The 12,131-nt window shown below is 46.9% G+C and overlaps 1 protein-coding gene across 4 annotated transcripts in view; it reads left to right on the plus strand.

Annotated features, from left to right (window-relative positions):
• The window catches only part of ak8 (adenylate kinase 8), a 62,892-nt gene that overhangs the window by 20,725 nt on the left and 30,036 nt on the right, over nt 1-12,131 (plus strand). For all 4 annotated transcript variants that reach the window (XM_077715333.1, XM_077715334.1, XM_077715335.1 and 1 more), the window contains 6 exons: nt 605-686; nt 746-817; nt 886-1,092; nt 1,153-1,275; nt 5,510-5,599; nt 6,881-7,022. In XM_077715333.1, coding sequence (XP_077571459.1) covers nt 605-686; nt 746-817; nt 886-1,092; nt 1,153-1,275; nt 5,510-5,599; nt 6,881-7,022 — 716 coding nt within the window. The remainder of the gene's footprint in view (nt 1-604; nt 687-745; nt 818-885; nt 1,093-1,152; nt 1,276-5,509; nt 5,600-6,880; nt 7,023-12,131) is intronic.

The raw sequence follows: 12,131 nt of genomic DNA on the forward strand, positions 1-12,131 counted from the left end.
ACTAGAAGTAATTAAAATATTGTTCTTATTGGCACACATCATTAGAAGTATGTGTTCAATAGCATCTTTAAAAGTACCTTTAAAGGTGCTAGCCCACCTTTAAAAGTACACCTCCACTTGGTGCTCGCTCACCTTTAAAAGTACACCTCACTTGCTGCTAGCCCACCTTTAAAAGTACACCCCATATAATCCAACTTGTCTTTCACGGTCAGAATTATATGACAGACAAGTGAACAAATACCTATTTGCAGCAGTATCAGACATCATTAAAATAATCATACATGGTGATTTCTGGATTTTTCTTTTTATATAATCTCTCACAGTGGACATTCACCAACGATAAAAAAATTCAGACCCCTCCATGATTTGGTGGGAGAACTTGCAATCTAGCATGGTGTTCAAACACTTATTGACCTCAGTGTAGAGAGTGAGAGAGGGTTTTCCAGATAGATGTCCCCAAAAAGAGAGAAATGGAGGGATGCATAGTGCATAAAGAAAGCATGAATATTAAATGTGTGCAGAATTATTTTAGTTTTCCAATGCATCACCACAATTAGGATTTTTAGGTTTTGGTTATTCAGATTGACTGTGGGTGTATTTTTAGGGCTGGGTGCTGGACGGACTACCTCAAACTCGCCTGCAGGCGCGAAATCTCCAACAGGGTGGGGTCATTCCCAAGCATGTGGGTAAGTTAAGTCTGACCATTTGTTTCAAAAGCGCAGTGGCAAATGACTCTCAATGTTAGTTTTACTAGCGGCGGCTGAAGACGTTCTCCTGGAGAGACACCGCGGCGGGCTGACGGACTCCTTCACCGGAGGTACGCCACTCGCCCGCTACATGCCGCGAGTTAGCGCACAAATTCCTGACCCACTTTTGCGCCCTCAGACATCTACCATGAGATGTTTGCGCGGCCTGTTGACAATGAGGTGTGGGAGCGTGCAGAGAGGAGAACCAATTCATTGGATGGGGGTCTGAGTCTCAAGGTCCGCCTACAGCGCTACTGTTGCGAGGTCACTGGGATAAGCTCTGCCTACCGACACATCCTCAAGACAGTGGACGCTGATCAGCCTCCGCTCGACGTCTACCACCAAGGTCCTGTGTGTATGTGGATGCGCGTTTACTTGTGTGCTCAATTGTGCTTTTGTGTCGTAGTGATGGCGTTCTTGCAAACAAGGAGTTGTTCCAGAACTCCCAGAGTGCTCCTGTTAGGTCCACCTGGCTCGGGAAAGAGGCATCAAGCCAGGATGCTGGCCGAAAAATACAAAATGGTGGATGGTACATGCACACATTTAGATCATTTTCAGAGTTTCCATCTGGAAACTTGGTGTGGCCCAGTGCTCTGCCTGGTCTGTTTTCATTTGGCAAATATGAGTGTTGCGGTATCGGCACCATTACATGACAGCACTTAAGATTTTTCCTTCAAAGTAACACATTTTAGTACTCCCTATTATAACCATGAATATGGAGGTGAAAATTGGGAATCGGGGTGCTTTATGCGGGATAAATTTTAAGGGTGCAGCTTATATGTGCGGGTGGCTTATATGCGAGAAAATACGGTACTTTTCGAGAAATAGTTTCCAACTTGGAGGAGTCCTTGGCCCCCAAGACAATGATGCATGTCCAATCAGCGTTATATTTTTGGTTTTTTTTTCCTTGACCGGACACTGTCGAAAGGACGCTTTGTCGCAAAAGGACGCTTTGTCGAAAGGACGCTTTGTCGAAAGGACGCTTCGTCGAAAGGACGCTTCGTCGAAAGGACGCTTCGCCGAAAGGACGCTTCGCCGAAAGGACGCTTCGCCGAAAGGACGCTCCGCCGAAAGGACGCTCCGCCGAAAGGACGCTCCGCCGAAAGGACGCTCCGCCGAAAGGACGCTTCGCCGAAAGGACGCTCCGCCGAAAGGACGCTCCGTCCGAAGGGCGCTCCGTCCGAAGGGCGCTCCGTCCGAAGGGCGCTCCGTCCGAAGGGCGCTCCGTCCGAAGGGCGCTCCGTCCGAAGGGCGCTCCGTCCGAAGGGCGCTCCGTCCGAAGGGCGCTCCGTCCGAAGGGCGCTCCGTCCGAAGGGCGCTCCGTCCGAAGGGCGCTCCGTCCGAAGGGCGCTCCGTCCGAAGGGCGCTCCGTCCGAAGGGCGCTCCGTCCGAAGGGCGCTCCGTCCGAAGGGCGCTCCGTCCGAAGGGCGCTCCGTCCGAAGGGCGCTCCGTCCGAAGGGCGCTCCGTCCGAAGGGCGCTCCGTCCGAAGGGCGCTCCGTCCGAAGGGCGCTCCGTCCGAAGGGCGCTCCGTCCGAAGGGCGCTCCCGCCGAAGGGCGCTCCGTCCGAAGGGCGCTCCGTCCGAAGGGCGCTCCGTCCGAAGGGCGCTCCGTCCGAAGGGCGCTCCGTCCGAAGGGCGCTCCGTCCGAAGGGCGCTCCGTCCGAAGGGCGCTCCGTCCGAAGGGCGCTCCGTCCGAAGGGCGCTCCGTCCGAAGGGCGCTCCGTCCGAAGGGCTCTCCGTCCGAAGGGCGCTCCGTCCGAAGGGCTCTCCGTCCGAAGGGCGCTCCGTCCGAAGGGCGCTCCGTCCGAAGGGCGCTCCGTCCGAAGGGCGCTCCGTCCGAAGGGCGCTCCGTCCGAAGGGCGCTCCGTCCGAAGGGCGCTCCGTCCGAAGGGCGCTCCGTCCGAAGGGCGCTCCGTCCGAAGGGCGCTCCGTCCGAAGGGCGCTCCGTCCGAAGGGCGCTCCGTCCGAAGGGCGCTCCGTCCGAAGGGCGCTCCGTCCGAAGGGCGCTCCGTCCGAAGGGCGCTCCGTCCGAAGGGCGCTCCGTCCGAAGGGCGCTCCGTCCGAAGGGCGCTCGGTCCGAAGGGCGCTCCGTCCGAAGGGCGCTCCGTCCGAAGGGCGCTCGGTCCGAAGGGCGCTCGGTCCGAAGGGCGCTCGGTCCGAAGGGCGCTCGGTCCGAAGGGCGCTCGGTCCGAAGGGCGCTCGGTCCGAAGGGCGCTCGGTCCGAAGGGCGCTCGGTCCGAAGGGCGCTCGGTCCGAAGGGCGCTCGGTCCGAAGGGCGCTCGGTCCGAAGGGCGCTCGGTCCGAAGGGCGCTCGGTCCGAAGGGCGCTCGGTCCGAAGGGCGCTCGGTCCGAAGGGCGCTCGGTCCGAAGGGCGCTCGGTCCGAAGGGCGCTCGGTCCGAAGGGCGCTCGGTCCGAAGGGCGCTCGGTCCGAAGGGCGCTCGGTCCGAAGGGCGCTCGGTCCGAAGGGCGCTCGGTCCGAAGGGCGCTCGGTCCGAAGGGCGCTCGGTCCGAAGGGCGCTCGGTCCGAAGGGCGCTCGGTCCGAAGGGCGCTCGGTCCGAAGGGCGCTCGGTCCGAAGGGCGCTCGGTCCGAAGGGCGCTCGGTCCGAAGGGCGCTCGGTCCGAAGGGCGCTCGGTCCGAAGGGCGCTCGGTCCGAAGGGCGCTCGGTCCGAAGGGCGCTCGGTCCGAAGGGCGCTCGGTCCGAAGGGCGCTCGGTCCGAAGGGCGCTCGGTCCGAAGGGCGCTCGGTCCGAAGGGCGCTCGGTCCGAAGGGCGCTCGGTCCGAAGGGCGCTCGGTCCGAAGGGCGCTCGGTCCGAAGGGCGCTCGGTCCGAAGGGCGCTCGGTCCGAAGGGCGCTCGGTCCGAAGGGCGCTCGGTCCGAAGGGCGCTCGGTCCGAAGGGCGCTCGGTCCGAAGGGCGCTCGGTCCGAAGGGCGCTCGGTCCGAAGGGCGCTCGGTCCGAAGGGCGCTCGGTCCGAAGGGCGCTCGGTCCGAAGGGCGCTCGGTCCGAAGGGCGCTCGGTCCGAAGGGCGCTCGGTCCGAAGGGCGCTCGGTCCGAAGGGCGCTCGGTCCGAAGGGCGCTCGGTCCGAAGGGCGCTCGGTCCGAAGGGCGCTCGGTCCGAAGGGCGCTCGGTCCGAAGGGCGCTCGGTCCGAAGGGCGCTCGGTCCGAAGGGCGCTCGGTCCGAAGGGCGCTCGGTCCGAAGGGCGCTCGGTCCGAAGGGCGCTCGGTCCGAAGGGCGCTCGGTCCGAAGGGCGCTCGGTCCGAAGGGCGCTCGGTCCGAAGGGCGCTCGGTCCGAAGGGCGCTCGGTCCGAAGGGCGCTCGGTCCGAAGGGCGCTCGGTCCGAAGGGCGCTCGGTCCGAAGGGCGCTCGGTCCGAAGGGCGCTCGGTCCGAAGGGCGCTCGGTCCGAAGGGCGCTCGGTCCGAAGGGCGCTCGGTCCGAAGGGCGCTCGGTCCGAAGGGCGCTCGGTCCGAAGGGCGCTCGGTCCGAAGGGCGCTCGGTCCGAAGGGCGCTTCGTCCGAAGGGCGCTTCGTCCAAAGGGCGCTTCGTCGAAAGGACGCTTTGTTGAAAAGTCTAACATGAAAATACACTGTCTTTCGCGTAATTCCTTCCCCGATCATTAATACTACCCCCTTAAACCCTTTATAAATTGTATAAGTATACCAATTCTGAAAATGAAATATGTAAATGTATGAATGCAAAAGATACAAAAAATCATTAATTTTCCGGACCACTTATCTTTACAAGGGTCGTTGATCAGCATTGGTCTCGGAAAAAGATGTTCCTCCACAAAGGACCTTTGGGTTGGATGTTCGCTCTCAAACTCTGCTGGTGGCCACTACCCTGACCAGGATCTCGTTTGTGTCCGCTTGGAGAGCACTGTTATCAGGTTTAGCTGCCATGCTCGCATTGAAACCAGTGATTGCTAACCCTCACGGGGCCTGGGCTGACTTTATTCCCCTTAGCGTGCAGTAACATCGGTTCTGGCATTGTGGAGACGACGCTTCCTTCTAGCAAGTGGAAGGCCAACAAAGTGTTGGAAAGTAGTCACTGGGAAAGCAAATCTACTGTGATATTTCAAAATAAAATGCCAGATATTGGAGGGTATTTACATTTCAGGGGAGCGTTGCATAAGGTTTCTCATCAAAGCTTTTCATAATCTGAATATATTTTCTCTAAACACATCGTGAATAGACCGCTGTACTTTTATTTCAAGGTGATTTTGTCTTGTACTTTTTCCCACTTATTATAAGAGTTCACTACAAAGACCTAGAGATAAATTAAGTTCACCAATAGGCATTCTGAAAATTACGCACAAATAAAGAGACAGGACAATCCTCTGTGAAATTCTTGTAAGAGAGAATCGAACCTCACTCGTCTCTGTGCAGGTTAATTCTGGCGTCACACGCATCTTTTCCCTGTTTATTAACTTCAAGGACCCTAGTTACAATGGACTTCTGAGCTCTCAAGGGAGGGGTGGGAAAACAGGAGTGAGAAGTCGATCATCTCAAAACAAATGGTCATGTAGAACCGAAGGATCATCTCCACATTCCAGCAGTCCAAGAGGATTTGACCTTCTTGTTTTTGGTCTAACTAAGGAGCAAAGCATTGACATCCATTGCAAGTAAATGTACTATTCTGATTTTAATAAGCTAAGTAAAGCTAAGCGTTCTTCATTGCGAGCAAATATAAAATAATGTAAGACAAATAAACCTAACAGTAACATAGGTCCACTTGAGGATGTCACCTTTGTACTTGTGTCAGTGTGTTGCAGGGATCTTCTTCATTGGGCTCAAGCAGATCAGTCTCCTATTGGGGAAGAAGTCCGAACATACCTGACGCACAGGCGGGCAGGTGGGCCGACCTTGCTTAAATTCTGATATATTTTGAAGCATTCCCAGATTATCCCCTGTATATTTCAGTTCACTTCCTGTTGATATGTAGTCATTCCCTATACCATATACAGAGCAGGCAAATACTATGAATCTCCCATAGTTTGCGACACCAGTCTCTAACATGCTACTAAATATGCATTTTATATCTAAACTAAGAGAAAGAAAAAAAGTTAAGCAATATTTTTTTTCAACATGAAATAAATTCAAATGTTGAAAGTTTTTGTTTTAGGTTTGCCATTTTAACTGACCATGACGATTAATTTCAAAACACAACTAATGGTCTAAATAAATATTTCATTTTCTACTTTGTCAAAATGTTTAGTTATATTGAAAGTTAAGTTGTATCAAGCAGTGTAGCCTGTTAGCTGTGTCCACAAAAGGAAAACGTGATTAACAGTTGATTTGCTGTTTGTGTTTTTATTTCATTGCATGAATTAACTATTGAGCAAAGGAATTTATTTGAAAAGCTTGAAAAAATTTGACAATATTGAGCTTTATTTTTGTACGTGTCGCTGGTAAATGCAAAAAAGTAAAAAGTATCACAAAATCTGAAAATTTACAGACTACAAACTGTTTATTTCAGGTCGGAATTTGGGCGTATCACAAAATCTGAAAATTCACAGACTACAAACTGTTTATTTCAGGTCGGAATTTGGGCGTAATTTCAGGTCACTTTCTGTTAACTTTGAGTGCATACCCATTGTTTTGGGGGCATTTTCAGATAGTGCTTTTGATATTTGGTCATATTTTGGGGTAATTTACAGTATAAAAATAATCTCATCTCATCTTCTGAACCGGTTCATCTTCAGAGGCAGGGGACACCCTGAATTGGTGGCCAGCCGATCGCAGGGCACAAGGAGACGGAAAACCATGCACACTCACACCCATACCTGGGGCAATTTAGAGTGTCCAATCAGCATACCATGCATGTTTTTGAAATGTAGGAAACCCACGCAGGCCAGGGGAGAATATGCAAACTCCACACAGGTGGATGTAACCTGGATTTTAACCCAGGATCCCAGAGCTAAGAGGACAATGCGCTAACCACTCGCACCACCAGGCCGCCCTCTAAAATTATTCTAAATAAAATCATAATTCATCAAAATAAAAAAAGATTGCGACCTGTAAGTACCCTAACATTTCAAAGTAGTGACATATATTTTGCTGTGGAAATTTTTTTTCACCTACAATGTGGCTTGGTCAATGACTTCAAAATTGATGAAATTCTTTGTTTGTTAAGTCCCAAGCAGCGTGGTTTTGAAAGTCCTTGACGAGCGTCTGAACCGTGTGGACTGCAGCCAACGAGGATGGATTCTTCACCACCTGCCATGCAACCTCCAACACACAGAGCATCTGGCGCTTTCTTTCAACGCGCCCAACAGGTACCAACTGCGCAATGCAAATGACAAAAAAATCTAAAAGCATCATCTTAACTTTATCAGTGCCATTGACGATAACAGAAGTCCGATCATTTGGTATCTAACCATCTGTCTGCTGTGAATTGAACTGAGTAGCTCACTGGTAGACGTGCAATTCATTTGAAGTGGGAGGGTGGTAGAGATTTAATCTCAATACATTCTCTTTGGTAAAATCATCATCCTTAGCAACATGGCTGCCCTGAAGCCGTGTTTTTTCATGCTTCTGTCATGAATTGAAATGAGTTTTAAATGGATTGGTCGTCTAGCGCCTTCAAAGGAACCCAATGCATTTTCAAATTCAAAATTTGCACAAAATTACCCAAATTACCACAAAATCAAGTTATGATTGGAATTTCTCCCAAATCGACAAGTCACTCCAACCAAAGTGAAGATTCAAATTCTGCATTTGATGTGTCATTAATACATTTTATGTACTGATTCTCCTCACAAGGCTCAAGGGGATTGCGTAAACCTATCCCACCTTACTACAAGCACCAGACGCCTATACCCTAAATTGGTGGACAGCAAATATCTGGTCACAAGGAGACAGACAACCATTCACACTCATACCTAAGGGCAATTTAGAGTGTCAGTCTACCAATCAGCCTACCATGCATGTTTTTGGAATGTGGGAGGAAACTCACGCAGGCCAGGGGAGAACATGCAAACTCCACATGTGTATCCGGAGTTTATACATGCAGTTTCTCAAAAACACCACTCGTGATGATTTTTCTTAAGATTTTGCATTATATATATATATATATATATATATATATATATATATATATATATATATATATATATATATATATATATATATATATATATATATATATATATATATATATATATATATATATATATATATATATATATATATATATATATATATATATATATATATATATATATATATATATATATATATATATATATATATATATATATATATATATATATATATAATTAGATAAGTAATTTAATGTAAATTCTCTCATTTATTCCACGGTCCTCACACAACTACCAACTAAACCCTATAAAATTGGTCAAAGTGTCCCGATTTTGTATGAAATATGGGTGGAAACACAAAAATGGGAGAAAATTAAAAGGACAATGTGAGTAAATAAATAAAGCATGAAATATGGGTGAAAACACAAAAATGTGAGAAAATTATAAGGACATTGTGATTAAATAAATAAAGCATCTGACAATGTACGCTGTGCCACAGAAATAGTTCCCTCCATATAATGGGAGATGTGATACCAGCGTTTGATTTCAAGTTGAAAGTTGTAAGGTTTACAGAAGAAATTGGCAACAGATTGGAGACACTTTGGAGTTGATGAGAGTAATGTTAGAAGATAGAGAAATGATTTAACACTTCAATCTATGTAAAAAACAAAAAAAGGCAAGAGGGGACAAAAAACTTGAGATGGAAGAAGCCTTCCTTCAGTGGTTCGATCAGCTGGGGCAGAGAGATAATCAAGTTTCCAGTTTGGCATTCCGCTTTAAAGCTTTGTGTCAGGTTTAAGACCATATACATTCAATAATATCGGAGCAGAGGAAACACACAGCCAGTCGTGATGAGAATTTAAACCACTTCATATGAAGGAGGACGCCAGAATAGCCAGAGCAGAAAGATGGTCTATGACCGTTTGGAATTCCTGGCAACACCCTACAAACAACCTGGTTTTATTAGCACAGGATCATGTGACAGAGATACACTTAAGGCGGGAAAGTACACAAAGAAATGGGGGTGTCGTGATAGATAACACCCCCCCTAACTAAAAGAGGTCGTGACGGGAGTTACCACTAGGTCGTGCAAAATTCTATTCCAGTGACTACACTATATAAACCAAAAGACAATAATAATAAGCATAAAATACATTCATACTTCACACTTTGAAGTTGGCAAAGTCTCAGTATACAATGACGTCATCTTTTAAAGCTTCACTGTGATGGTGCACCAGATTGCATTGCAGCACAAAGCCAAAATTGCGCAAAAGTTGCCAGCCAAACTTGATAAAAAAATCCTGAACTTTCAAGAATTTATCATTAGCAACCCCTACCTTGTTGATTATCCTCTCTGCAGATTTGGTTATATAGATGAATCACCTGTGTTTTGATATGACTAGGAATATCAGAATGCATAGGAAAGGGGAAAAGCTGATCAGAACAACTGGCCATGACAAGACTCACTTCACAGTTGTTTTGGGCTGCACCGTAGATGGAGAAAAAATGCTTCTCATGGTGATTTTTAAATGCAAAACAACACCAAAACACAGTTTCCCAGTTGAGTTATCATTCATCAACACCCAAAAGAATGGATGGATGAAGACACCATCCATCCTTCTGGCTGTCAATGCTGTGCTGCGTTGAAGTGACAACTAGCAGTAATACAAACCTTCGAAAGAGTCAACTTCTGATAAGAAAAAGCATTAGGTTCTCGTCAAGATACACTTATTTCTTTTTTCAAATTGAATAATTTAACAATTTGCATTTACAAAGACTGGCACATTAACTTCCTTATGATATTGACCCAAATCATATGCAATCCAGCAGGCAATCCTTTCGACGCACATGCGATCTGCTAATGCAATGATATAAAATTGCGGCCCAGTCGCATGCCTCTCCACACCAGAAAAGACTGTTTTCTTTTGAAAGAGGATTCTGATTGTGGCAGCGGCAGTGCCGTCCGTCTTTTGGCCAAAAGATACGTCCCTCCTGGTTTGATTCAGGCAATTGGTTAAGGTCAGCTGCATTATCTAAATCTGGCATTAAAAACAGGCCGATACCCATATTTGTCAAATGTCCAAATATTGGCGCCGATGATTTGCCCAAATATTGGCGCCGATGATTGGCCCGACTGTGTATACCTGTAAATATCCCAAAATCAGTGAAGGATCCATAAATTGCGTGAGCATTGCCACCACAAAAAATCATCAAAAAGTGTTATAGGGATGGATTTCTACTTTATAATTTATTCCGTCTGTTTCGAATGTGAGATTGTTCAAATAAAAAAAAGACATGAAGTACAATTTTTACTCTGAAGTTGTTCATGTCTTTGCCAGTGAGTAGTATTTCTTGTCTTTTTACTACTAACTAATTCAAGCAATTATGTATTATTGACAAAAACATTGAAATGGAATATTAATGACAAATCAAGATAATAGCTGCACTCAGTTTGAGCTGCTTTTGGCAATAGGGAGTATACCTTCATACCTTACAAATGCCTCAAGGTGCAACATTTTTGGGTTAGGAAAACTTTTTATATGCAAATGAGTGCCTTGAGATACGAAAAAATATCCAAGTTACGAAAAAAAAACAAAAATACATGCATTCCTTATCCGTTATTTTATTTTGAAAATATTGTTGCAGATGGATTGATTCTCACTTTAGAACCTCCCTACACCCTACTGGGCTCTCATTGGCTGTCCTACAACAACCACTATCCATGTTTCAAGATTCTCTCTAATGTACTTTTGACCCACCGTTCGTCGTCAAGGACTTCTGACGATGTTTTTTTGTTGTTGAGTATTCCTAAGTGTGGTTAAAGCAGTTACTTCTGGTTTTATCGTCATGGCTCCCAAGAAGATTACAAGTGCGATTGGATCGAAGTGGTCAGTGTGGATGACGAGTTTGGTCGAGGAGCATGAAAACAAACTCTCTAGAGCTAATGAAACACTCGACAATACAGTAATAAAACGAGAAGGGAGATGAGTGAGCATTGGAATAGCAAAAATCAGAGAAATGCTGGAGGAATTTCACAAACTTCTTCGTAGAAAAAAAAATACATCCAGAAAAAGTTTTGACGAGTCGTTCGATCGCCCACTTTGATGACGTTTGTCTGTTGCATTATAGAAACATTATTAAAAGTAGTCAAAGGCAATTGTCTTTGGATGTTTTTTTTTCAAAACATCCGTCACCCAGCACAGCAGAAAGGCAAATAAAATCCAAACCCGCACCGACTAATAAAATGTGTGAAAAATATAATTCCAAAGAAATTACAAAACGTTAATGTTTTTGTCTTATTAATGTTGTTAATTTTCTTGTTTGAATTCTTAATGTTGTGTTTATAAGACATGTGCTCCTGTGTTTGTGAGGTTGTCAATGTCTTGTTAGAGTTTTGGGGCGATGTGTGTGTGTTTTTGATTTTCACCTCTTGTGTCCTGGACCTACGGGGCTTAACTTGCTCTGTGGCGACCAGAAGAGGGGAAAAGTGAACATATATCCACCCAAGACAAGACATGACAGTGGTTGTGTACTATCTCTCTGTTGTATATTGTTTCTCTTGTTCCACTGAAAAAAATGAAAATGAAAATCAGACATAGGCATTGTCGTCATCTTTGACTTGACAAAAAGCCTAGTAGTCATCATACCCTCAGGAGCGTATGACGAAATTGTATAGTGCTTCTCCACAAGTTCGTCTTCCCAGGCCAGACACATTTATGACATTTATTTATGACATATTCATACTTGTTAGCTCTCCGCCTTGAGCGCCATTTTCCGGCGACTACAAGTTGCCTCACCGATGCCAACCAGAATAAGATGGATCACTTACCTCTCAGTCTTTATACTTACCCTCCCTCAGTCATCCTGTGGAAGGCAGATCTGCACCAAACAACCTTCCTGTTACTTCAATTCGACTTGACTTAATTTCATAGTAGGGATATGTGTAGTCGTCACGTCACGTGTTGCTGCAGGTTCAGAGACCTGATGGCTGTTGGGAAGAAGGTGTCCTTGAGCCTGTTTGTCCGTGCTTTGTAGGACCTGTAGCGTCTGCCAGATGGAAGCAACTGGAACAGGCCGTGTCCAGGGTGGTATGGGTCTCCAACAATGGACCCGGCTCTTCTGAGGTATCGGGGGTTGGCAATGTCTTCTAGTGATGGCAGAGAGCAGCCGACGATCTTCTGGGCAGTGTTTATCACCCTCTGTATGGCTTTTTTGCCTGCTGCCGTGCTTCCGGTATACCACACTGTAATGCCGTAAGTCAGGATGCTCTCCACAGTGGCTCTGTAGAAGGTTGCCAGAAGCTTGGTGTCCAATTTGTCCCTTCTCAGTACCCTGAGAAAGTGG

This window comes from Stigmatopora nigra, chromosome 4 (genome assembly GCF_051989575.1).
Source record: "Stigmatopora nigra isolate UIUO_SnigA chromosome 4, RoL_Snig_1.1, whole genome shotgun sequence".
Classification (NCBI taxonomy): domain Eukaryota; kingdom Metazoa; phylum Chordata; class Actinopteri; order Syngnathiformes; family Syngnathidae; genus Stigmatopora; species Stigmatopora nigra.